Source organism: Cervus elaphus, chromosome 12 (genome assembly GCF_910594005.1).
Source record: "Cervus elaphus chromosome 12, mCerEla1.1, whole genome shotgun sequence".
Taxonomy (NCBI): domain Eukaryota; kingdom Metazoa; phylum Chordata; class Mammalia; order Artiodactyla; family Cervidae; genus Cervus; species Cervus elaphus.
The window spans coordinates 78,297,209-78,322,530 of NC_057826.1; the positions used below are offsets into that span (position 1 = coordinate 78,297,209).

The following is a 25,322-nucleotide window of genomic DNA, read 5'->3' on the forward strand; positions in this document are numbered from 1 at the left end:
GCAAAGCTGCTCACATCACAAAACAACTTGGGGTACTTTTTAAAATATAGATTCCCGGACTGTATACCCCAGAGTTTGATTCAGTATACCTGTGTGGAGTTAGACCGTGACATCTGCGTTTAAACACATGCCCTGGGAGATTCTGATGCCCCCTGTCTGCAGGCACTGATCTAAGAGATTTTGTGTCTCTGACCCTTGACCCAGGAGATCCATGTGGAGAAGTAGGGCCTATGGCCCTGAAAGTCCATCCCCTGTTTGCTCCAGAACCACTTCTCTTTGGGAGGCTGCATAATATACTGACCTGATTTTCCAACACAGTGCAAACGCATTGCTCAGAAGCAGGTACAAGAAGGATCTGACGGTACAAATGAACCTATTTACAAAACAGAAATAGAGTCACAGAGGTAGAAAAGAAACTTATGGCTCCCAGGGGAGAAAAGAGGGAGGGGATAAATTGGGAGATTGTAATTGATATAGAAAACAGATTAATTAATGTATAGCTATACACGAGTTATACAGGAAACTTCTCAATACTCTGTAATAACCTGTATGGGAAAAGAATCTTAAAAAAATGGATACAGGTATATGTATAACTGATTCACTTTGCTGTACAACAGAAACTAACACATTGTCAATCAATGATACTCTAGTTAAAAATAAAATTTTTTTTAAGTCTGAGGAAGGTCACTCAGAGTGCCCTGTTTACACTACCACACTCAGCACATGAATGCATGCCAGCGTGTACACACACACACACACTCTATCTGACTGGGGCCTTCCTGACCTTCCCAGGGCAGGGACTAAGAAATCACTATGAACATACCACCCAATCGGCACCTTTCCTGGTGGGTTCTAAGGATTTATGGTTACAGTTCACGCTATCAATTCAGGCTCCTCACAGGCCTAGCAGTTTACAAGGAGACCTTCCACAGATAGACATAAAGGGCTGTGACTAACTCCAGACTCAGAAGGTCTTGCACTGTTCGGTGGCTAGCAGGAAATGTGCTAAATATAACTTCCTCCTCAGGGATAGACACCAAAATATGTGTGCTAAAAATGCAGTCTGACTTCATTGCCAAAAGGGCGGTGAAATCTTGATGAATACCTCTCTTCACTCTGGCATGTCATGCCGAAAGCCCACAGCTGCAGGTACAGTTTGTAACCAGATAGAAAATAATCCTACTGGCTGATAATAGTGTGCAATAATTGGTGCAAAACATCACTTTTCTCATCATGTGACCTATCAGTTCACACTGAATCCTCCTTAGATGGGGTCTAGAGGGTCCTTTCTCTCTGAGCTCCACCCTCTCTACCAGGGTCCTGGTCTATCTATAATGCTGTCTTTTTTTAAATATTTATTTGCTGTGTTAGGTCTTACTTTCAGTAAATGTGCTTCTCTTCAGTTGTGGCAGTGCATGGGCTTAGCTGCCCCGCAGCATGTGGGATCCTAGTTCCCTGACCAAGGATCAGACCCACATGCCCTGCATTGCAAGATAGACTCTCAACCACTGGACCATGGGGGAAGTCCCCAGGGTCCTAGTCTAGCAGAAAGAAGCAAAAGAGGTACTTGAGATTTTAAGGGTCAGTCCCAACGCCATCCAGGGGAAATAGCTCAAGACAAACCATTTCTTCATTTGCTCATGTTGACTGTTTTCCATAGCATAAGTTCACCATGGTTATACCAGAGAAGTCTTTACCTTTATCCCACTAAATACCACTCTTCTCTAGGGTTGAGGAGGAAAGACAATCCTAGCTTGACACCTGTGAGTATAATGAATTCCTAGATTAAGGAGGATCCATTGATGCCAACAGATGCACAGAGCCCTCCTCCAGCCCAGGAAGACAAGACCCCAGTCTGTTGGTTGGTGATTCTGTAAAGGGATAGGAGGAACACTCTGCAGACCTGACCTTGCTAATGATACTCCTTCCTCCAGTGTGTTCTGAGGCCTGATGTGGCGTCTGTTATAGTTAGGCAATCTCGTATTTGAGTTGATACATGTGAGAACAAGTTATACAACCTTAAGAAGCCTGGGACAAAGACTACTCTGAAGGACATGGGGTTGTGGATGGTATTTTTGTCTCTGTGTGAAGAGTCTGACTTTGGAAAAGAAATAGCACATGGCTAACACCTGATAATTGACATGGGGTCAGAGAACAGGATTTGGGGGAGGGATTGTGACTTATAACAAAAGATTTATGGACCTCTGGTAAATTATATGGTAACTAAAAAAATGGGCATCATGTACTTCCCAAAACTTTCAAGGAAAGAGAAAAGTGTCCAAATAAAGCTGCCTAAATATGTATTACAGGAACTTCCTTGGTGGTCCAGTGGCTAGGACTCTGGGCTCCCAATGCAGGGGGCCAGGGTTCAATCCCTGTCAAGGAACTAGATCCTACATGCCGCAACTAAGAGTTCACATGCCTCAACTAAAGATCCCAGCCTGTGCGCCGCAACTAAGACCTGTGTGTGTGTGTGTGTCTGTGTGTGTGTGTATGTTTGTGTGTGTGTGTCTGTGTGTTTGTGTGTGTTCAGTCACTCAGTCGTGTCTGACTCTTTGTGACCCATAGACTGTAGCCCACCAGGCTCCTCTGCCCATCGAGTTTTCCAGGCAAGAATTCTGGAGTGGGTTGCCCTTTCCTTCTCCAGGAGATCTTCCCAACCCAAGGATCAAACCTGCATCTCTTATGTCTCCTGCATTGGCAGGCAGATTCTTTACCACTGGACCACCTGGGAAGCCAAACTAAGACCTGGGAGAACCAAATAAATAAATCAATATTAAAATGGAGAAACAGACATAGAGAACAGACTTATGGACATGGGGAGAGGGGAGGAGAGGGTAAGATGTATGGAGAGAGTACCATGGAAGCTTACATTGCCATATATAAAATAGAAAACCAATGGAAATTTGCTGTATGTCTCAGGGAACTCAAACAGGGGTTCTGCATCAACCTAGAGGAGTGGGATGGGAGGGAGATGGGAGGGAGGTTCAAAAGGGAGGGGAGATACATATACCTATGGCTGATTCATGTTGAGGTTTGATAGAAAACAAAGTTCTATAAAGCAATTATCCTTCAATTAAAAAATAAATAAATGAAAAACAAACAAGAACACAAACAGGTATTACAGTAGTGGTTTCCTGCATGAGTCTGCAGACTGGAGCTGGACCGTGACAAAGGATTTCTGGTCCAAAATGAAATAATATTTTTCCGGTACTTTTTAATTCTGAAAGTATATCCTTTCTAACCCTACAAAGATTAAGCTATGTTCTTTTATGGAAAAAATGGTGACATTCTAAGATTGCTTGGAATAAGAGGGAATATCATTTCTTTTTTGTCAAATACATCAATTTCAAGGGATTTTTCCCTGTAATTAGTTAACTTTAATAAAATCCTAAAGCTGCATCAGAGTGGAAGTGCTGCATCAGAGAAGACCAGAATGGGAAAGGAACTTGAATCTTTTCACAAGAAGATAAGTAGTTGATGTAGAACTCATGACTGGAGGAGGACCATGGAAAGACAACAGTGTTCATAGGAAGCAGATCTAATTAAAGATTCAACACTTAGTATATAAGTCCAAAGGGAAATCACAAAACTGCAAATGAAAGCATTTGGATGACAGGAAAATAACATCTGGGAGGAGTTACAGAATAGCTGTCAAGATGAAAGGAAGACATGGAGGGATGATGCTTTTTAAATTCAGGTTGCAAAACTGTTCCAAGGCAAGATACTAAGGTGCCAGAGGTCCCAGAATCAGGGCATCAACTCCAAGTCTCCCTCTGCTGGAAGCAAAGCACCTAGTAAATTCTTGCCCTATTGACAACTTCACTTACTGGAATTTTTTACATTGAATTATAATTGATATACTAGTTTCAGGTATACAACATAGTGATTGATATTTTTATACATTATATAATAATCACCATGATAAGCCTAGTAACCATCTGTCACCAACACAGTTATTACAATATTATTGACATTAGTCCCTATGCTGTACATTACATCCCCGTGACTTGTTTATTTTATAACTAGGAGTCTGTACCTCTTAATCCCATTCACCCATTTCACCTGCTCCCTCACCCCGTCCCCTCTGGCTACCACTCCTTTGTTCTCTGTGTCTGTTTCTATTTTATTTTTGTCACTTCCTGGAATGTCAAAGAAAGATGGTCAGACATAACTTTTATAGATTTCAAGTCAGATTTCAAAATGTTCCAAGAAAAATTACCTGAGGGGCTCAAAACGGACAGCTAGTTCTCTGGTGTGAAGTTCCAGTATTTTGTTTCCCCAAAGGATCCTGCTGAGGGAAAAAAAAGCCTTCACCAATCAGAAAATTGCACTGGTTGTTTTCTGATGTGATCAAACTATGAGCAGGGACAAATGACAAGTCTCTTACACTGAAAAATGAACCAAATAAGTAAAGCAAGGACACAGTTCATGTGAAAATGTTAAACCAATATGAAGGTTTTAGTGAACTGAAAGGTCAGTTTGAAGTGGTAAAGGATGAGGCTGCCAAAAAAATTAATCCAATGTTAGGGCTCATTCCTTGCATTCCTATGTAGATGCGATGGACCTGAGCAGAAGTTCAGTTCCGGGAAATTTTTCCTTTTTTGTGTGAACAAAACATTTTCATTTTAATGAAATAAGGAGAACAGGACTTTTAAAAAAATCATTCAGGACTTCCCTGGTGGTCCAGTGGATAGGATTCTGCTTGCCAATACAGGGGACATCCATTCGATCCGTGGTCCAGGAAGATTCCACAAGCCTTGGAGCAACTAAGCCTGTGAGTGGCAACTACTGAAGCCCGTGCACATAAAGGCTGAGCACCGCAACAAGAGAAGCTACCACAATGAGAAGCCCACGAACCTCAATTAGAGAGTAGCCCCCACTGTCCACTAGAGAAGGCTCAAGAGCAGCTGCAAAGACACAGTGCAGCAAAAATAAATAAATACATTGATTAATTAAAATATTTTAAAAATCATCCATAATTACACTATCTAGAAATAACCACATTAAATATTTTTAAACACATATGTATGTATACATGTATTCTTTCCATATCAATAAATATAGAATATAAAAATGCAGTCACCCTGTAATAGGGAAAAAACTTTTGTATTCTATCACAAGATAATCAGGGCTTCCCTAGTGGCTCAGCAGTAAAAAAATCCTGCCTGCAATGCCAGAGGTGCAGTTTCCATCGCGGGGTTAGGAGGATCCCCTGGAGAAGAAATGGCAACCGACTCCGGTGTTCTTGCTTGGGAAATCCCATGGACAGAGAAGCCTAACAGGCTACAGTCCACGGGGTCACAAAGGAGTTGGACACAACTTAGCGACTAAACAACAACTAAGAGTAGGAATTTATGCTAATAAATTTTAGCACCATTAACAGTATACTAGAAATCTCAGTGTCCACTGTTTATAAATGTGACATCTAAAAGTAAATTATGTAGTTTTGTTGGTATTGACATGGAAAGACACTTTAGAATAGACAATTCATATAATGCCATCCCATTTTTGTAAAATAAAAGCTTGTATAAATAAATATGTGCATGTTTGACAAGTGAAACAGGAGGGAAGGGGGCAGGGAACAACCTTTAAAAGAAAGACATAGCAGTAGGACATGACAAAAACAGGTTAGAACCGCCTTTTTTCCTCTTAGCGCTTGGCGCTGACTGCTTGCTCGCCTCTTTTCCTCCGCTGCCTCCCAGTTCTAGATTAGCCATCGCCATGGGTTTTGGAGACTTGAAAAGCCCTGCTGGCCTCCAGGTGCTCAAAGACTACTTGGCGGACAAGAGTTACATCGAGGGGTATGTGCCATCACAAGCAGATGTGGCAGTATTTGAAGCCATCTCTGGCCTACCACCTGCCGACTTGTGTCATGCCCTGCATTGGCATAATCACATCAAATCTAATGAGAAGGAAAAGGCCAGCCTGCCAGGAGTGAAGAAAGCTTTGGGCAAGTATGGCCCTGCTAATGCAGAAGACACCACAGAAAGAGGAGCTACAGATAGTAAAGATGATGATGACAGTGATCTCTTTGGATCTGATGAGGAGGAGGAAAGTGAAGGAGCCAAGAGGCTAAGAGAAGAACGCCTTTCCCAGTGTGAGTCAAAGAAAGCCAAAAAACCAAAACTTGTCGCCAAGTCTTCCATCTTATTAGACATGAAACCTTGGGATGATGAGACTGATATGGCAAAACTGGATGAATGTGTCAGAAGCATTCAAGCAGATGGCTTGGTCTGAGGCTCTTCTAAACTAGTTCTGGTTGGGTATGGCATTAAAAAACTTCAAATACAATATGTAGTTGAGGATGACAAAGTTGGAACAGACATGCTGGAGGAGCAGATCACCGCTTTTGACGAGTATGTACAGTCTATGGACGTGGCTGCATTCAGCAAGATCTAAAATCCATCATGGATCAGTGCCCTTAAATAAAAGTTTGAAAGACAAAAAACCCTCAAAAAACTGGTTAGAAACAACGCAGCTCAAGATGGCAGAAGATTCAACTTCCAGTGGACCTTGAGACTGATTATACATTCATTATAATTCACTAGCAAGCTAAATGACATACCCACCAGTGTCATGACAATTCTGAAGCCAATCATGAAAGGCCAAAAATGGGCAGTGGCCTAATTCCTGGAAATCTCCCACTTATTAGCCTATGAAATTACCCAACCATATTTTAGGGCCTCTCACCTTCTGACAGTCCATACTCTGTCTGTGGAATATGCTTCTAAGTCCACTCCTTACCTATCACTGTCTCTAACTGAATTCTTTCTGTGACAAGACATCAAGAACCTAGGCTTTATTAAGTCCTAAGACCAAGCGTATGATCTCAGTTAAAAGATGTTGGTTCAAGACCCATCTGAGGTGCACGGTCTCAAAAGCACAAATTGCTTAATTAATAATGTTTGCTGCTGGAGAGTAGAATTGGCTGATAAAATTCTCATGGTTTATTTTATGGTTTATTTTCAGTACTGGCTGAAATTTTACAATGAATGTGTATTTTTATAGTTAAAAATTAAAAATCAGAAACAAAAAAGCTCTCCAGTCAAAGGTGATCCTCATTTTGATTTATATTTATCTGTCACTATCAGACAGGAATCAGGTGTGCTCACTTTGATTCCTACCTAGCCCAGCACAGGCATTTACCTAATAGTCGACAAAGCTTGGAGAAGCAAAAAGCATTGCAGGAATGGACTCCCAGAGGGCTATGTAAGGTCAAACAGAAGTAAAGTAAGAGGCTGTGAGGTAAAATTCATATTTTATAGCAAGACAAGAAAAATTTAACAGAAAAATTTCTTCTCTGCCCTCTAGCCTCCTCTCTTCCCCATTGTGCATTGTGTATCTGAATTATGCATTGACCAAACCTCCCCAGTTGGCAGGAATACCTGCTCAGACATAAAAAGCAACATTCTCTTAGAATCAGCAGGACAACCCCTTAAAGTTAGCATTTCTGGACTTCCCTGGTTGTCCAGTGGTTAAGACCGGGTTCCCAATGCAGAGGACATGGGTTCTATGCCTGATCAGGGAAGATCCTACTTTGCTACATAGGGAGGCCACACTCCCAAAAGATAACAGTGCTTTTTGATCTTATAAGGTGTAACTTGATCTACCATGATGAAGAGTGTGTGTGTGTGTATGTGTGTGTGTGTATGTGTTAGTTGCTCAGTCATATCAGATACTCTGCAACCCAATGGACTGTAGCTTGCCAGACTCCTCTGTCCATGGGATTTCCCAGGCAAGAAACTGGAGCGGGTTGCCATTCCTTTCTCCAGGGGATCTTCCCAACCCAGGGATTGAACCCGGGTCTCCCGCATTGCAGGGAGATTCTTTGCCATCTGAGCCACCAGGGAAGCCCATAATGAAGTTTAGATCTGGATTACATAAACTGTCAATAATATGTCATTTGATATACAACCCTCTGTCTCAAGAAACTCATATAACTTTGTCTTGACTTCTTACTGGTTCAACAGTTCTCAGAGCTTTCTGAGATGCTCCTGCTGGGTTATAATCCTCAAAGTCAGCTCAAATAAAATTTTCCATTTGTTTATTAGATTGGCTGATTAATTTTTCATCTATAAGGCTAAATTCTCCCTGTTGAAAATAAGAGAAGAGCTGTCTCTTTCCCTTTTCTGAGACATATACTTTAGAAAACTTGTGAGTTCTGTCTGTTCTTTGAAATGTACATAAATATTAAAGTATGTTTACATATATAAATCTTAAATGTACATAAATCTCTAGTTTTAAATTTTAAATCAGCCTCTGGTCAGCTTTGTGACCCAGCAAGTCTTTCTTCAGGACCTTGGAACCATCTCTTTGAAGTAGAATCAAGGAAGATGGCACCCTTTCTCCCAGTCTCCGTGGGAGAATAGGAACCTAGCTTGGAGGGATGCCTCATTCTCAAACTACCTTCCATCATAAAGATATGAGATGTTTATTTTTCCTCTGGATAAAGCTAATTAGCTAACAGATGACTATGCAATTACCAGATGAAATTAGGATATTACCTGTGACAAATGTAAGAGGTCTTGACCACACCATTTGTCACCATTTGTGTTCTAGTTCCCTGACCAGTGATTGAACCTGGGCCCCCTGCATCAAAAGCACAGAGTCTTAACCACTGGACCACCAGGGAAATCCATAACCCCTATTCTCATTTGAGTGGCCTTTGTTTCCAGCACGCTACAGAGTTGCCTTAGGAGCGTGTTCCATGAAAAGCATAGGTGTTAATTCAGGCAAGATGCATACTGCAGTGCTAGAGGTCAAGGAGGACAGGAATGTAAACCCTAGTGTTTCTGGTGACATTGAAAAAAATCTGGCTTGCACTGACCTGAGCCATAGACCTACATGGTGCCTCTCAGATATCTCAGGCAGTGTTTGGGCACCAAGAATCCAAAAAGTTTAGTTAGAAATAGGCATCTTTCTAGTTCCTCAGAAAGGGGGAAGGGCTATACTTGGTGTAGAGAGAGAGCTTTAGTCAAACTGTTTTTTAGTCATGAGAAATAATGACCTTCTCAAAAGTGCTCAATAAAGACAGGTTTGATATATGGGTACTGGCAACCTCATCAAACCCAGGAATAGGAAATAAAACTGTCAGCGTCTTGACCTGGGAAGTCATTAGAGAGGAGGGCCCTTCATTCTTATCTCTGCAACTGAGTTGACTCTCATCCATCTCTTCTCTATTTTCTATTTTCTCTATTATTCTCTGTGATGGGCAGACTGGGCTCCTCTAATTACTCATCAGCTTGTTGCAATAACTTATAATGGAAAGTGTCTAAAAAAGAATATATATTCATATATACATGTATATGAATATACATAACTGAATATGTATAACTGTATCACTTTGGTGTACACCTGAAACTAACACAAATTATATATCAACTACACTTCAATCACAAAAAAAAGAAGAGATGGAGGAACCCCTGCCCCCCCCAAAGTAATTACTCATCAGCTTGTACCTGCCCCAAATGGCCACTCCAGGCACCAAGTCTATTTGAGCTTCCAGAGGGAACATCACCATTGTCTGGTAAAATCACTACCTCTCTTATTTCAAACTCTCAAAAAAGAGACATTTGTTTGTACAATTTATCTGTCCCAGCCAAGCCACACAGGTCATAGATCACTGGCCAGGCAATGCATTGTGCCTTCAGGCAGATTATCCATCCATGGGTCAGTCCTTGGAAGCTGAGGGAACAGGGCATGTCTTACATAAGAATGCGAGCATGTTGGGTGTTATGAATGTGTTCTAGTACAGAAAGCAGTGTTATTAAATAACATGGACTACATATATCCACCACAGTCACTACAAATGTCCACTGAGGGAAGACAGTGGGGCACAGGATATAACAGTGGCCTGATAATGAAGATTATTCCTAGAAAGATTCCTAGAGAAAACAGAAGGAAAGGGCATCCATGGAGAAAGAACTAGGAAAGACTTTGTGTCAACATGTACCCCAATGTTCATTGCAGCACTGTTTATAATTGCCAGGACATGGAAGCAACCTAGATGCCCATCAGCAGACGAATGGATAAGGAAGCTGTGGTACATATACACAATGGAATATTACTCAGCCATTAAAAAGAATACATTTGAATCAGTTCTAATGAGATGGATAAAACTGGAACCCATTATACAGAGTGAAGTAAGCCAGAAAGATAAAGACCAATACAGTATACTAACGCATATATATGGAATTTAGAAAGATGGTAACGATAACCCTATATGCAAGACAGAAAAAGAGACACAGATGTACAGAACAGAATTTTGGACTCTATAGGAGAAGGCGAGGGTGGCATGATCTGAGAGAACAGCATCGAAACATGTATATTATCAAGTGTGAAACAGATCGCCAGTCCAGGTTGGATGCATGAGACAAGTGCTCAGGGCTGGTGCACTGGGATGACCCAGAGGGATGGGATGGGGAGGGAGGTGGGAGGGGGGTTCAGGATGGGGAACACATGTAAATCCATGGCTGATTCATGTCAATGTATGGCAAAAACCACTACAATATTGTAAAGTAATTAGCCTCCAACTAATAAAAATAAATGAAAAAAAAGACTTTGTATCAAGTTGATAGAAGAGTTGTATTCAGGATCCATGAGGAAAGGGGGTCAAATATGTTGGGACTTCAAACAGGACACACACAGGCTGTAGACCCTTCTGCAATTCTTGAAATATTCAGTGTGGACAGAACTTAGAGATCAAGTCAAGCCCTGATGCACTTCAGAGGAGACCACTGAGGGCCAGAGTGGCAGGTGACATGGTGACCCATTGTGGCCACAGAGTTAGAGTTAGAACCAAGGCCAGAGTCCAAGTCCCTGTCTCCAGCTCAACCTCTTTCTGCTATAGACCACTCAGGGTCCCTCAGCTAGCTCACTCTTTTGCTAAGGCAAGTCCTGTCTTTTATTTTTATTTATTTATTTAATTTTTGCTTTTTGGCCATGACGCATGGAACATGGGATCTTAGTTCCCCGGCCAGAGATCATACATACTCCCCTTGCATTGGAAGCACAGAGTCTTAACCCCACTGGATCACCTGGGAAGCCCCTTTCTTTTTCTTTCCTAAAAAAAATTCCTCTCTTTTAATACTGGGAGTCTGTACAATGGGTACCTGGTAGTGAAGAGGAAGAGGAACTATCCCTCTCCTCTGTGGTCACTGACAGAGGACACTCCTCTCCTCAGCGTTGTCCTCATCCTCTTTTCCAAACCTGCTCGAACCCAGTCACACATCCCTGAGGACCTTCAACACTGTATCATTCCGCAGGGTATATATGAAGGGGTTGAGGAATGGAGTCACCGCTCAGGACTGAGGGGACCTTGTTGACCTCCAGATATTCTTTCTGGGATGGAGTCACATAGATAAACACCATGATACTGCTGGAAATCACACCTATGGTCAAGTGGGAAGCACAGGTTTGAAGGCCTTCTTTCTTCCACTTGCAGAAGGGATGCTCACTATGGATGATGCACATATAGGAAAAGGCCACGAGAACTATGCAGCAGAGGATGACCGTGGATGAAAGCATAAAATCCATCAGCTCGATGGCGGTGGTGTCCACACAGGCTAGGGCCAGCAAAGTCCACTGTCACAGAAGAAGTGGTTAATGATGTTGGAGTTACAGAAGGGCAGCTGGGAGATGAGGATGGTTGGAAAGAGCACAGATACGAAGCCTCCCACCCAAGAGAACACAACTGTCCTGATGCAGACAGGGGGGCTCATAATGGTGCTGTACCACAGGGGGTAGCAGATGGTGGCATAGCAGTTATAGGACATGACTGTCAGCAGGAGAAACTCTGCTGTGCCCAGGAAGAAGTAGAAATAGCACTGGGTGATACAGCCAGCAAAGGAGATGGTTTTATCACCAGATACTAAGTTGGCCAGTGCTTTGGGGAAATGACAGAGGTGAAGAGGATGTCCAGGATGGAGAGGTTGCACAGGAAGAAGTACATGGAGGTGTGGGGGCGGGTGAAGGACAGCACCACGGAGATGATGAGCAGGTTTCCCAGGAGTGTCAGCAGGAACATGGGCAGCAGGACCACCAAGGAACAGCAGCTCCACCTGCCTGCTGAGAGGAAATCCCAGCAAGATAAACTCCATCACCGGGGCACTCTGTTCTCCATGGGCCATCCGCCCAGCTCAGTACCTCTAATGGGATAAAGGGAGATGATATTTAGGTACATGTTCATGGTACGAAATCCCAGGGCTGTTCACTGGAAAAATACACAGAATGTGCTAATCCAGATTAGATTTGTAAACCAAATTTAACCTGGTTTTACATTTTTTGCCCATGGAGCTGGAAAATGTGAGGGTTCTTTTTGCTTTTTGTTTTTGGGAATGATAATGTTCCCTTTTTGTAAGGGTACCTGCCTTGCAACCTCACTATCACACAGTTCATATGAACTTCCTAAAAAATAACGTAGTAATTTCTATCAAAAAAACTTAAAATTGAACAAATCCTTAAACATCCTACTTCCATCTTGAGAAAATAGGCATGAATATTTTACCACAGGAATATTCACCATAAAACTGCTTATAACAAGAAAATTTGGCAACAACTTAAATATCAAGAATGGGGGATGAAATGAGTAAATTATAGTATATCTAAATTATAATATTTCATGTAGTTAAAATTATATTTTACAGCATTATGTAATTCCAAAATATTCACAATATTTATTAAGGTTTTTTTTTTAAGCAAGTTATCAACCAGTAATAACATTATGATCCCATTTTGGGAGTAAAATGTAAATCAGCAAAGATTCTAGAATAGTTGAGACATTGCTAAAAAAGAAGATGGCAGGGAGGACTTGCCTAGGCAGATAACAAGACATAAAAGAAGAATGATTAAGGCAAGGTGGTCATGACATGAATATACACAAAATGGCCAGCAGAGCAAAATAAAGAGCCAAGAAACAACCCCACACAAGACTTTCAGAAGAAAAGAGAAGAATATTGTTTTGGACCCCAGTATACAGAAGAGTTTACTAAAGAACAGAAAATTTCTAAACAAAAAACAAAACTTTGATAAATTAAGCTACATTACAATTAAGAGTTTTCTGGGAATTTCCTAACGGTCTGAGCTTGCACTCCTGAGGAACTAAGATACCACAAATCGCACAGCATGTGGCCAAAAATATATATGTGTATATATATATTAAATTAAATTAAGAGTTTCTGTTTATTAAATGACCCCAAAGTAAAGTTAAAGGCAAATCACAAACAGGGAGAACATATTTTTGACAGAGACAATGCACAAATGTTTAGTATGCATAATATAGAATCAACATATTGATTTTTACAAAGCCATAAAAGATAGATAAGCCATCTAATAAAAAGTAGACCACATTTGACCTGAATTACATTTAAGAAGGAGGAAATACAGAATAATGTACCAAAATATGCTTGATCTCATTAGTAATTGCTGCTAAGTCACTTCAGTTGTGTCCAACTCTATGCAACCCCATAGACGGCAGCCCACCAGGCTCCCCCATCCCTGAGATTCTCAAGGCAAGAACACTGGAGTGGGTTGCCATTTCCTTCTCCAATGTGTGAAAGTGAAAAGTGAAAGTGAAGTCGCTCAGTCATGTCCAACTCGTAGTGACCTGATGGACTGCAGCCTACCAGGCTCCTCCGTCCATGGGATTTTCCAGGCAAGAGTACTGGAGTGGGGTGCCATTGCCTTCTCCAATTAGGGATGTTCAAATTAAGACAGTAACAAGATACTATTCTTATACCCCCTATTATCGGTAAAGAGTCTGCCTGCAATGCAGGAGACCCGGGTTCAATCCCTGGGTCAGGAAGATCCCCTGGAGAAGGAAATGGCAACCCACTGCAGTATCCTTGCCGGGAGAATCCGATGGACAGAGGAGCCTGGTGGGCTATATATAGTCCAGGGGGTCACAAAGAGTTGGACACGACTGAGTGACTAACACGCACACATATTGAAAAAAATAGAAATATGATAAAAACAAACATTGAAGAGATGGTGAATCCATATAAATTATTTTTAATTTTTAAAAAATGTTATTGAAGGGGACTCCCCTTCAGTGGGAAGGGAAGTGGTCTGGTGGTTAGGAATCCACCCTGCAATACAGGGGACTTGGGTTCAGTCTCTAGTCCTGGAACCCTTTTCAGGGAGCTCAGGGCCCACGTGCCACATGGCATGGCCAAATTAGAAAAAAAAAGTTTAATGAAGGCAAAGATACATGCATCAGATTGTAATAGGATCTTCTGCACTTTAGGCAACCTGGAAAAGCCAGATGGTTGCTCTGCATTCAGCTAATCATGCTACCTCTAAGCTCAGATTTGCTCATTCAGGTTTTGCAGCCACCTTATCATTGGAAAAGGCCCTGATGCTGGGAGGGATTGGGGGCAGGAGGAGAAGGGGATGACAGAGGATGAGACGGCTGGATGGCATCACTGACTTGACGGACATGAGTCTGAGTAAACTCCAGGAGTTGGTGATGGACAGGGAGGCCTGGTGTGCTGCGATTCATGGGGTCACAAAGAGTCAGACATGACTGTGCGACTGAACTGAACTGAACTGAGAACCTTCTATAGTAATTACCTTGATCGAAAGCCACAGTGGGCTCCACATCAGACCAGTAGCACCGAACAGGTGAAATGAACCCCTCCCTGGTGGCTCAAATGGTCAAGAATCCGCCTGTAATGCAGGAGACCCAGGTTCGATCCCTGGGTCAGGAAGATCCCCTGGAGAAGGAAATGGCAACCCACTCCAGTACTCTTGCCTGGGAAATCCTACGGACAGAGGAGCCTGGTGGGCTATAGTCTATGGGGTCACAGAGTCTGACACCACTGAGCGACTAACACTTTCATTTTCTACTCATCTGGACTTCTGCCCTGGCTGTAAAGTCGTCTCTAATGAGCATGCACATGGTGTAGACAGCTGGAAGGTTTAGTCTGTTGTATTTTTATATTCTTTGTGCAGTTACAGGGAGTGGCATCCATTCCAGTACTGGGCCCATCCATTCCAGTAGGTAGCCGTCAGTCCAGCTGGGGCATCCATTGACCAACTGGCTCCTCCCATGCTGTCCATGCATTTGACCCAGCCAAGGGGTCAGGGGGCGGCCTCACCAGCAAGCTGCTGGATGGTGGTGTGCCCCCTCTCATGCTGCCATCTTCCCTGCTCCCTCTCCAGTCCTCTCAATGCCTATAGCCCAGTCATACTTGCTTCTTAAGAAAAGGATCAAAAAAAAAAAAAAAAAAAGAAAAGAAAAGGATCACTGCACTCACCTGATGGGCAACAATTATTATTCTGCTTCTCTCATTTTCTTCTCCTCTGTCCCCTCAACCCAACACGTACCACTTTCCTATCACTTGTTTTCGGAGACTGCTAGGCCAAGTGTCCCGAGGGCTAAACGTCTCCTAGGATTACTGCAGGACAGCTGAATCCTGTCAGGGGAAATATAGCTAGTGTACTGAGAAAAATCTGGACCTGGAGTCAAAAGACCTGGTTTCAAATTCTACTCCTTACCACCTTTGAGACTGGATAAATCATCTCACCTTTCCAGACATCTGCACATAAATCCTCATATGATAAGCAGGGCTCTTTTCCCTATCTTTTTCACAGCCTGGTTGAGAAGCTCAAAATGGAAAAAAAGATAATTCACATGAAGTGCCTCAGGAAATCATAAACATACCATAATCAAATGTTGCTGTTCTTTCAAGAAGCTCTGCTACCCTGTAATATTGGCAAAGAACAATTCCTGTTTCCTTGTCTTTTTTGCTATTGTTGTTTCAGTTGCTAAGTCATGTCCAACTCTTGGCAACTCCATGAACTGCAGCATAGCAAGCTTCCCTGTCCCTCATGTCCACTGAGTCAGTGATGCTATCTAACCATCTCATCCTCTGCCTCCCCCTTCTTCTCTTGTCCTCAATCTTTCCCAGCCTCAGGGGCTTTTCCAGTGAGTCGGCTCTTCACATCAGGTGGCCAAAGTATTGGAGTTTCAGCTTCAGTCCTTCCAATGAATATTCAGGGTTGATTTCCTTTAGGATTGACTGGTTTGATCTCTTTGCTGTCCAAGGGACTCTCAAGAGTCTTCTCCAACACCAGAGTTCAAAAGCATCAATTCTTCTTCAGTGCTCAACCTTCTTTATGGTCCAACTCTCACATCCATACATGACTACTGGAAAAATCATAGCTTTGACTATATAGACTTTTGTTAGCAAAGTAATGTCTCTGCTTTTTAGTATGCTGTCTAGGTTTGTCATAGCTTTTCTTCCAAAGAGCAAGTGTTTTTATGAGCTATTAACCATTCCACCTTGAAACACTGTCACTTCTGGCCCTGGAATACATCTCATCAGATCACAGTTCTACCTTAATCTACCGTTTTTTCCTTGGACAGCACATCTGGTTGTCTACAATGAGTGAAGACAATGGAAGATGGTTCTCTACATGAGAATTTTGCTGAACCCTTCTTGCCCGGGGTTCGTGGAATGAACTGTCCTCCACTGTCTGCATTCTACAGAGGGGGCTCAGCAATACTCACATTAGCCTCAGTGAGGCACGCTGGCCAGTTTCCAGCATATCCTGCCCACAGGGAAGCCCCAGGCTCGGGCACTGTCATGCGGAGGCTTCTACTGCTGCGAACAGACTTGCACAATCAAGGCTTAGAGCGGGGATACAATGGGAGGGTCTCACGTATGGGTCCCATGGTTGCTCTCACTGGGGTGGGGCGGGCAGGCTTGGCTCGGGCGAGAGCACACACTTTCTGAGAAGGATCCAATCATGGGGGAGTCCTCAGGGGCACAATTTACCAAGCCGTCCCTGAACACCGAGCCTGAGCCTGATGCCCCTGAAGCCCACTTAGGAAAGGATGTAAACCCAAACATGTCTACACTAACAAGAACTGGAGTTGGAACACTAGCCAAGGTCAACACCACCAGACACATCTCAGAGAGTCTCAGAGTTCAGAGTCCTCATTTGCCCTTCTCCAGTCCCATCGTGACAACTGTGTCCACCCCTACCACTCTGTGCTCTGGACTCCCCTCCTTTCCAACATCCTAAAGTTCTGCTATCAATAGGTCAAATCTTCCATGATCTTCCACCATCCAAAAGAAGAAACCTAGCTGCTCAGCTAGGGACTCAAAGCCCCACCCGTGGTCTTTCCCAGAATCAGCTCCCAGCCTCAGTTCCCACCTTACACACTCTGGTACACGTCTTTCACTTCAATCTAACCACTTTCTTCACTCTGCCCGCTGCTAGCCCAACCGGAATGTCTTCTCCACACACCTAATTTCCAGAGCTCAGCTCTTGTGGCCCCCTGCTCTCACCTAAGCTGGGTTCTCCCTACCTAAATATACTTTTCTTGCACTTGGAATCAGGAATCTACAGTATAGAGCTCAAGCATTTTTAACATTTAAAACTTAAATATAACACATACACAGACAAGCACACAAATCACAAACTCCATGAATTGTTATGAACTGAACACATGTCTGTAACCACCACCTAGGTCAAGAGATAGAACAATACTAACACCCCAGAAGACTCTCTCTAGCTCCTTCCCTACATTCTAAAGGTAACCTTTATCCTGGTTCCTAACATCATGGGTTAGTTTTGCCTGTTTTTGAAATTCATATAAATGGATCCATGTAGTAGGTATTGCTCTATGTCTGGCATCTTCTGCTTAACTTTGTATTTGTAAGGTTCAAGTGTGCTGCACGTGACTTGCTTTCATTGCCATATAATATTTCATCCTTTCACATATGTACACATGACCCTTTAGTCAACTAGCTTGAATGGACCTGTTTTTTAAATTCAAAATATCAGTGACTAAAAAAAAATATTATTTTTCTAATCAAGAAGTTATTTTTCAAGATCCAAAGCAGAACTGTTACTCTACAGAAATTTACTTAACATGAATAACACATAAGGATTGTGCCTTATGGATTAAGGCACAAACTTACTATAAAAAGCAATGATCTCAGAACAGTCCCTATATGAGGACAGTCCCTACAAAGCCTTCCAAAGTTCAAGGCTACCATCTTATCCAGCTTTAATGTCAACTCCTCCCATACCTGCCTTCCCTTTATCTGAACATGTTACTAGCTCTGGCAACTGGCTAATTATAATAAGTGTTAAAGATAAATATTTCCCAGACCAGCAAACAATTTTATGATGTGCTAGCAACCCCCAAGAGGATGCTAAATTCTTCCCAAAAATGCATTAGCTTCACTATACAACTGCTGTTTTGTATTAGCCATCACCTCCCTCCAATTGTAAACAATCATGGCATATTGGAGATGGAAGAATCCAGGTGCTATGACCGTCTCATCCCACAGATGAATATATTGAGTCCAATACAGGTCAGATGAGTTCCCCAACCTAACTAAATTCTGTTCAGTTCAGTTCAGTCGCCCAGTCGTGTCCGACTCTTTGCGACCCTATGAATCGCAGCACGCCAGGCCTCCCTGTCCATCACAAACTCCCAGAGTTTACTCAAACTCATGCCCATCGAGTCGGTGATGCCATCCAGCCATCTCATCCTCCGTCGTCCCCTTCTCCTCCTGCCCCCAAATCCCTCCCAGCATCAGGGTCTTTTCCAATGAGTCAACTCTTCGCATGAGGTGGCCATAGTATTGGAGCTTCAGCTGTAGCATCAGTGCTTCCAATGAACACCCAGGACTGATCTCCTTTAGGATGGACTGGTTGGATCTCCTTGCAGTCCAAGGGACTCTCAACAGTCTTCTCCAACACCATAGTTCAAAAGCATCCATTTTTCGGCACTCAGCTTTCTTCACAGTCCAACTCTCACATCCATACATGACCACTGGAAAAACCATAGCCTTGACCAGACGGACCTTTGTTGGCAAAGTAATGTCTCTGCTTTTTAATATGCTATCTAAGTTGGTCATAACTTTCCTTCCAAGGAGTAAGTGTCTTTTAATTTCATGGCTGCAGTCACAATCTGCAGTGATTTTGGAGCCCAGAAAAATAAAGTCTGACACTATTTCCACTGTCTCCCCATCTATTTCCCATGAGGTGATGGGACCAGATGCCATGATCTTAGTTTTCTGAATGTTGAGCTTTAAGCCAACTTTTTCAATCTCCTCTTTCACTTTCATCAAGAGGCTTTTTAGTTCCTTTTCACTTTCTGCCATAAGGGTGGTGTCATCTGCATATCTGAGGTTACTGATATTTCTCCCGGCAATCTTGATTCCAGCTTGGGCTTCCTCCAGCCCAGCGTTTCTCATGATGTACTCTGCATATACGTTAAATAAGCAGGGTGACAATATACAGCCTTGGCGTACTCCTTTTCCTATTTGGAACCAGTCTGTTGTTCCATGTCCAGTTCTAACTGTTGCTTCCTGACCTGCATACAGGTTTCTCAAGAGGCCGGTCAGGTGGTGTGGTATTCCCATCTCCTTCAGAATTTTCCACAGTTTATTGTGATCCACTCAGTCGAAGGCTTTGGCGTAGTCAATAAAGCTAAATTGAGGAAGGTATAAAACCCAGTTCTCCTGACCAGAACAGTTTGATGGAGAAGAAAATCAGTGAAGGATAGAGGTGCAGGCAAAGGAGTCATGGAAGATGTGAGATTAAAATTGAGTGTGCATGTGTAACTTAGAGTCTTTACACAGAGGGCAAAGAGCACTGGAATGCGTGCAAAAGCCAGATATTGAGTCAGGCTACCACTTATTGGTTATATGACTCCCTGAAAGCAGAAACTGGATTTTATTCATCTTGGTGTTCTCTAAGCTGAGTACCACATAAGGGAGGGTGAGAGAGAGGCTGAGTAATGAGTGAACAGGAGTAAGTGAGTAAGTTAGTAAGTGAGAGAGCAACAGGTAGATACAAAACTGTACACTGTGGAGAAATTTATGTAGAGAAAGAAAAACAGCATGGGGCTCAGTGAAAGTCCCTGGAGAATAAAAAGCAAACCAACAGAAGCAGAATCATGCAGGTTTAGCAAGCAGGGGAGGAGAAATTCAAGATGACAGGAGCATCAACAGTGCCAAATATATGGAAAGGTAATGAAGAACAAGAATGAAGAAAAAGCCATTAGGCAATTTTTACCAATAAGGCATGGGACTTCCCTGGTGGTCCAGTGGTTAAGACTTTGCCTTCCAAATTAGGGGGTTCAGGTTTGAACCCTGGTTGAGGAGCTAAGATCCCACATGGCTCATGGCCAAGAAAATAAATTAAGTAAAACAGAAACAATACTGTAACAAGTTAAATACTCTTAAAATGGTCTACATAAAAATTCTTAAAAAAATAAAATATGGCAAAATGTCTATTATTAAACTAGAAAGAAAGTGAAGTCGCTCAGTCATGTCCAACTCTTTGAGACCCCATGGACTGTAGCCTACCAGGCTCCTCCATCCATGGGATTTTCCAGGCAAGAATACTGGAGTGGGTTGCCATTTCCTTCTCCAGGAGATCTTCCCAACCCAGGGATTGAACCTGGGTCTCCCACACTGTAGGCAGACACTTTACCGTCTGAGCCACCAGGGAAGAGCTATTATTAAACTAGACCAGCAGCATATTTCAGCTGGGCTAGAGTTGGGGTTTCAGTGCAGCTGGGAAAAGCAAATAGCGTCTATCTACCTACTGACACACATTCTGAGCTCACACCCCAGAGCATCCATTATGTTAATTAGTGCCTTGAATTCTGTAGGAAATAGAGGTAAGAAGTGCCCCCTCATTTCTCTTTGCATATACAAAGTTGCATATAAAATTAAGGGCTTTCCCAGGGGTTCAAAGGGACTCGTTTTGATTCAAGGACATAAAAATAGATCTGATGCACACAAGTGGCCCCAAACTGAGGATCAGTCTCAGGGAAGGACTCTGGACTCCCTCACAGGGAGCTCACCACCAGGCAAGACAGTGTGTGAATGGTGGGTTGTGCTCAGCACCAAACCTTCAGTTCACTGTGTATCTGTCATTCTGGCAGCACTTTGGGAGAATCTGAATTTGTGGACTTCCAAATTGATAGACCCTTTTCAATTAAGCTTCTGATATTTGGGACTCAGTTCTCTTTACTATGGAGTCCCATCCCATCCTGAACTTATAGAACTTAGCCCTGAGCCAACTATGAGCAGCATGACTGTGTTCAGCATGGTTCACAGGGTGTCACTGATATAGAAGTTTCTAAAAATGGCAGTGATAATAGTGGTCCCTCTTGCTGCCTCTCTAGCAGTGGCAGAGGACTTTTAAGTGACCCAGACCAGCTGTTATGGTCATTCAGTCCTCAGCATTTATCAAGCTCAGTAAATGCAGCTGAATGATGACTTTAGAGAAGCATTTAGAATAAGTTGATATCATGCCATTGCAAAAACCAGGTAGCAGTGTGAGGATCCTCAAAATGTCACTTCTCATCTCTTCCTCAGACCACCATTGACCTACATGTCTCAGGTCAGCACACTAGGTCAGGACCAGAGGGTCGGAAGGGTGAAGAGCTCACACACCATCAGGTCCAGAACAGTGACAGGGCTGTCACTATCAAAGCCCCTCATAGCACTGATGCCACTGGCATTTGCACACCCTGGCCTGGCTTCTGTCAAGCAAATACAGGTTTGCTTCTGCCTTTTAGCTCTTATCAGCGCTTCCTTTATCTCAGGCACTTTGGGTAGGCACAGGACACACATCAGCGCACAAGGACAATCCTTGCCCTCCAGGAGTTCATAGTCTAAAGAAGAAGGTCCATAGATAAACTTCAGGGTTTTCTGGGAAAACCCTTATGTTGTATGCAAAATAGTGTGCCTATGTAGATTAGGGCGTTGTTGTTGTTTATCGCTCAGTCATGTCCGACTCTTTGCAGCCCCATAAACTGCAGCACACCAGGCTTCCCTGTCCTTCACCATCTCTTGGAGTTTGCTCAAACTCATGTCCATTGATTTGGTAACGCCATCAGACCATCATGTCCTCTGTTGCCCCCTTCTCCTCCTGCCTTCAATCTTTCCCAGCATCAGAATCTTTTCTAATGAGTTGGCTCTTTGCATCAGGTGGCCAAAATATTGGAGCTTCAGCTTCAGTCCTTCCAATGAATATACAGTGTTGATTTCCTTTAGGATTGACTGGTTTGATCTCCTTGCAGTCCAAGGGACTCTCAAGAGTCTTCTCCACCACCACAATTCAAAAGCATCAATTCTTCAGTGCTCAGCCTTCTTTATGGTCCAACTCTCACATCCATACATGACTACTGGAAAAACCATAGCTTTGACTATACAGACCTTTGTCAGCAAAGTAATGTCTCTGCTTCTTAATACACTGTCTAGATTGTTATAGCTTTTCTTCTGAGGAGAAACCATCTTTTAATTTCAATGGCTGCAGGGGTGGGAAGAGTCAAACTCTCAAATGGATTTTTAACTCATAAAACGTTAAGAACCACTGATCAAGACCATCCATCTCCCTTATTTCTAAGTTCTTGGTAAGGAATCTCACTTACAGCACCTCCCCACCCCCCTCACCCACCACGTCTCACCTTTTACTCTGTCCATGACTTGCCTTCCTCACCAGCTCACGGCAGACCTCTAGCGGTAGAGGACGGGAGCACACCTCAAGACTGCCATTGTCTCATAGTTCCCAAGGGCTCTGTCCCAGGAAGGATAATCACATCCAGGGGGTGGCCACCCCTGCCCTTTTGGATGACTTTGGGCTCATCCAGTGAGCAGCCCAGTGCCTGCTCCCTGACAGGCAGAATGACCAGGGAGGAATTTTTATCTATTTCTGAAGTATTGCTTGCTTCCCAAGATGTCTTCAGACTAGAAAGCCACTCTCTAAGAGGGAAGAACACACTTTTCTTCTACAAAGGATCAAAGAGATCTCAGGGAATGGTACTGACTAGAAGGAAGGAAGCAGAGGGAGAGAATGCACTGAGCAGATAATTCTCCAGAATTTTCTAGAAATAGGTCTAGCAGTCCTGTTTCTCATGCAAATTAACAAAGCATCATTCTGAAATGCTCATCACTCCTAGGTACATTTTTGTTGATGTGACTCTCTTAAAAAATGACACACCCACCCCCAGACACTTTTGGAGGCTTCAAAAGGGAAGGACAGATTCCCCTGGCTTTTGTCAGAAGACACCATTAATATCCTCCTAGATGCTTTATTATTCTGCCAATTTCTGTAAAGTACAAACACCGTTAAAGAAACAAAAGTGTACTGGAGTGTTCTAATGAGATCAAATCCTCAGAGTTTTGAAAATGTAATGTCTAAAAGCCAGAATAATTTATTTAAAAATTATCAGCAATTTTCAGATTCAATTTTGGGAAGAGGGTATGTTTGTTTGGGGAAACATTTCAATGGCTTTATGGCAGCAAAGCCAAAACAATGACTTAAGACAGACAGAGCTACACTGCTCTCCTTCATGACATAGAAACAGCTTGCATTATGGAATGAGATCTGTCTCTGCAGAATAAGATGTGTCCTGGGAAGTGAGTATGGGGCTAAAATGGGGTTTTACCTTCTTCCTGGGTCTCAAAGATCAGAATCCTGCACCCAGAGATGAAAGAAACAGAGAGAGATATAGGCAAGGGTACTACATGGCAAAAGGTAGGTTTATGGCCAGATGGGAGCAGAATGAGATGAGGAAAGTACAAAAGAAAAAAAATAGCCTGTGTAGGTAGGTGGCTGGTGGACTCTTACAACTTCCTGTATCTTGTTCTATGGGATTTTCCTCCCTCTTTCCTATACTAGAATTCCTTCGTTTCCCAAAGTTTTGACAGGTACTATAGGTGGTCTCTGATGTGCTTGGACAGATAACAGAGGGGCCTTCATCTGCACTTGGGGTGAGGAGGTATGGGGAAAGCAGGAGCAGTTGAAGAAGCTGGTTACAAGATGGCCTAGCAGAACTCCAGAACCAGCAGGACTAGGCAGAAAGCATAAGCATTCCTCTGGGAATTACAAGGGCGGGGAACCAGTCCATAGCTGAACCTTCAGTTGTGGATCAGGGTCTGAGCTTGGGCACTTGTGATCTTAAGCACCAAAGGGAAGGATGACTTTTGAAGACTTGAGAAGCCAAAGACTTCAGTTAGTTAGTTAGCTAGTTAGTAAGTTAGTTAGTACTTGAGTTGCCCCCAAATTGTTCCTGGCCAAATGTCACTGCTGAGTCAAGATGGCAGAGGAATAGGACGGGGAGGCCACTTTCTCCCCCACAAATTCATCAAAAGATCATCCGAATGCTGAGTAACTTCCACAGAACAACTTCTGAACACTGGCGGAGGACACCAGGCACCCAGAAAGGCAGCGCATTCTGTTCACAAGGAGGTAGGACAAAATAGAAAAGACAAAAAGAAAAAGAAAAAAAAAAAGACAAAAAGAGAGACAAAAGAGTTAAGGATGGAGACCTGTCCTGGGGAGAGATTCATGAAGGAAGAGAAGTTTCCACACAATAGGAAACCCTCTCACAGGCGGGTCTATGGGGAGTTTTGGAATCTCAGAAGGCAACATAACATAACTGGGAGAGAAAAAAGAAAAAAAAACCCTACAGAATACACGCTTAACTGCAACTTCAGAAAAGAGAACTTTCCGCAAAAGGCTCTAACCTAACAACCTAACAATCTAACCAACACAGCCTGGCCTGCTCACAGAACAAAGGATTGAGCAAATACCAAAGGAGAGCTATCCAGCTTGATAGCATGAAATGCATGCCCAACCCACAGAGACTGAGCCAGAACTGTGTCTGAGTGTCTCCTGTGGAGGTACGGGTCAGCAGTGGCCTGCCACAGGGGCTCTGGGTGCAGCAGATCTGGGTATGACATAAACCCTCTTGGAGGAGGTCAGCATTAACCCCATCATAGAACCACCAGAACTTACACAGGACTGGGGAAACAGACTCTTGGAGGGCACAAACAAAACCTTGTGCCCATCAGGACCCAGGAGAAAGAAGCAGTGACCCCACAAGAAACTGGCCCAGACATGCCTACGAGTGTCCAGGAGGCTCCGGCTGAGGCGTGGATCGGCAGTGGGCTGCTGCAGGGTGGGGGCACTGAGTGCAGCAGTGAGTGATTGTGCCTTTTGAAGGAGGTCGCCATCATCTTCATTACCTCCACCATCCTTTGGCCTCAGGTGAAGCAACAGGGAGGGAACACAGCCCTGCCCATCAACAGAAAACTGGACTAAAGATTTACTGAACATGGCCCCACCCATCAGAACAAGACCCAGTTTCCCCCTCAGTCAGTCTCTCCCATCAGGAAGCTTCCATAAGCCTCTTATCCTTCTCCATCAGAGGGCAAGCAGAACGAAAACCACCATCACAGAAAACTAACCAATCTGATCACATGGACCACAGCCTTGTCTAGCTCAAAGAAAGTATTAGCCATGCCGTCGTGTAGGGCCACCCAAGACAGACGGGT

General features: G+C 43.2%; 1 protein-coding gene, 1 long non-coding RNA gene and 1 other non-coding gene across 3 annotated transcripts in view; 1 reads left to right on the top strand and 2 right to left on the bottom strand.

The window, feature by feature from the left end:
• Window positions 1–300: 300 nt before the first annotated feature.
• The window catches only part of LOC122704678, a 43,224-nt gene continuing 18,202 nt past the window's right edge, over window positions 301–25,322 (bottom strand). The window contains exons 3-4 of the long non-coding RNA XR_006343910.1: window positions 4,223–4,294; window positions 301–373 (exon numbers count right to left, since the gene is read on the bottom strand). This is a non-coding gene — a long non-coding RNA (uncharacterized LOC122704678). The remainder of the gene's footprint in view (window positions 374–4,222; window positions 4,295–25,322) is intronic.
• Window positions 5,672–7,708, top strand: LOC122704673 (elongation factor 1-beta-like). Its single transcript, XM_043919533.1, has one exon. It carries the CDS (start codon window positions 5,725–5,727, stop codon window positions 6,238–6,240), a length of 516 nt encoding a protein of 171 aa, XP_043775468.1. The 5' UTR covers window positions 5,672–5,724; the 3' UTR covers window positions 6,241–7,708.
• TRNAK-UUU lies at window positions 8,563–8,635 on the bottom strand. The gene has a single exon. It is a non-coding gene; the product is annotated as a tRNA-Lys (tRNA).

Excerpts from the sequence above, each read along its gene's own strand:
- LOC122704673 (XM_043919533.1), top strand. The coding sequence starts at position 5,725 with ATGGGTTTTGGAGACTTGAAAAGCCCTGCTGGCCTCCAGGTGCTCAAA.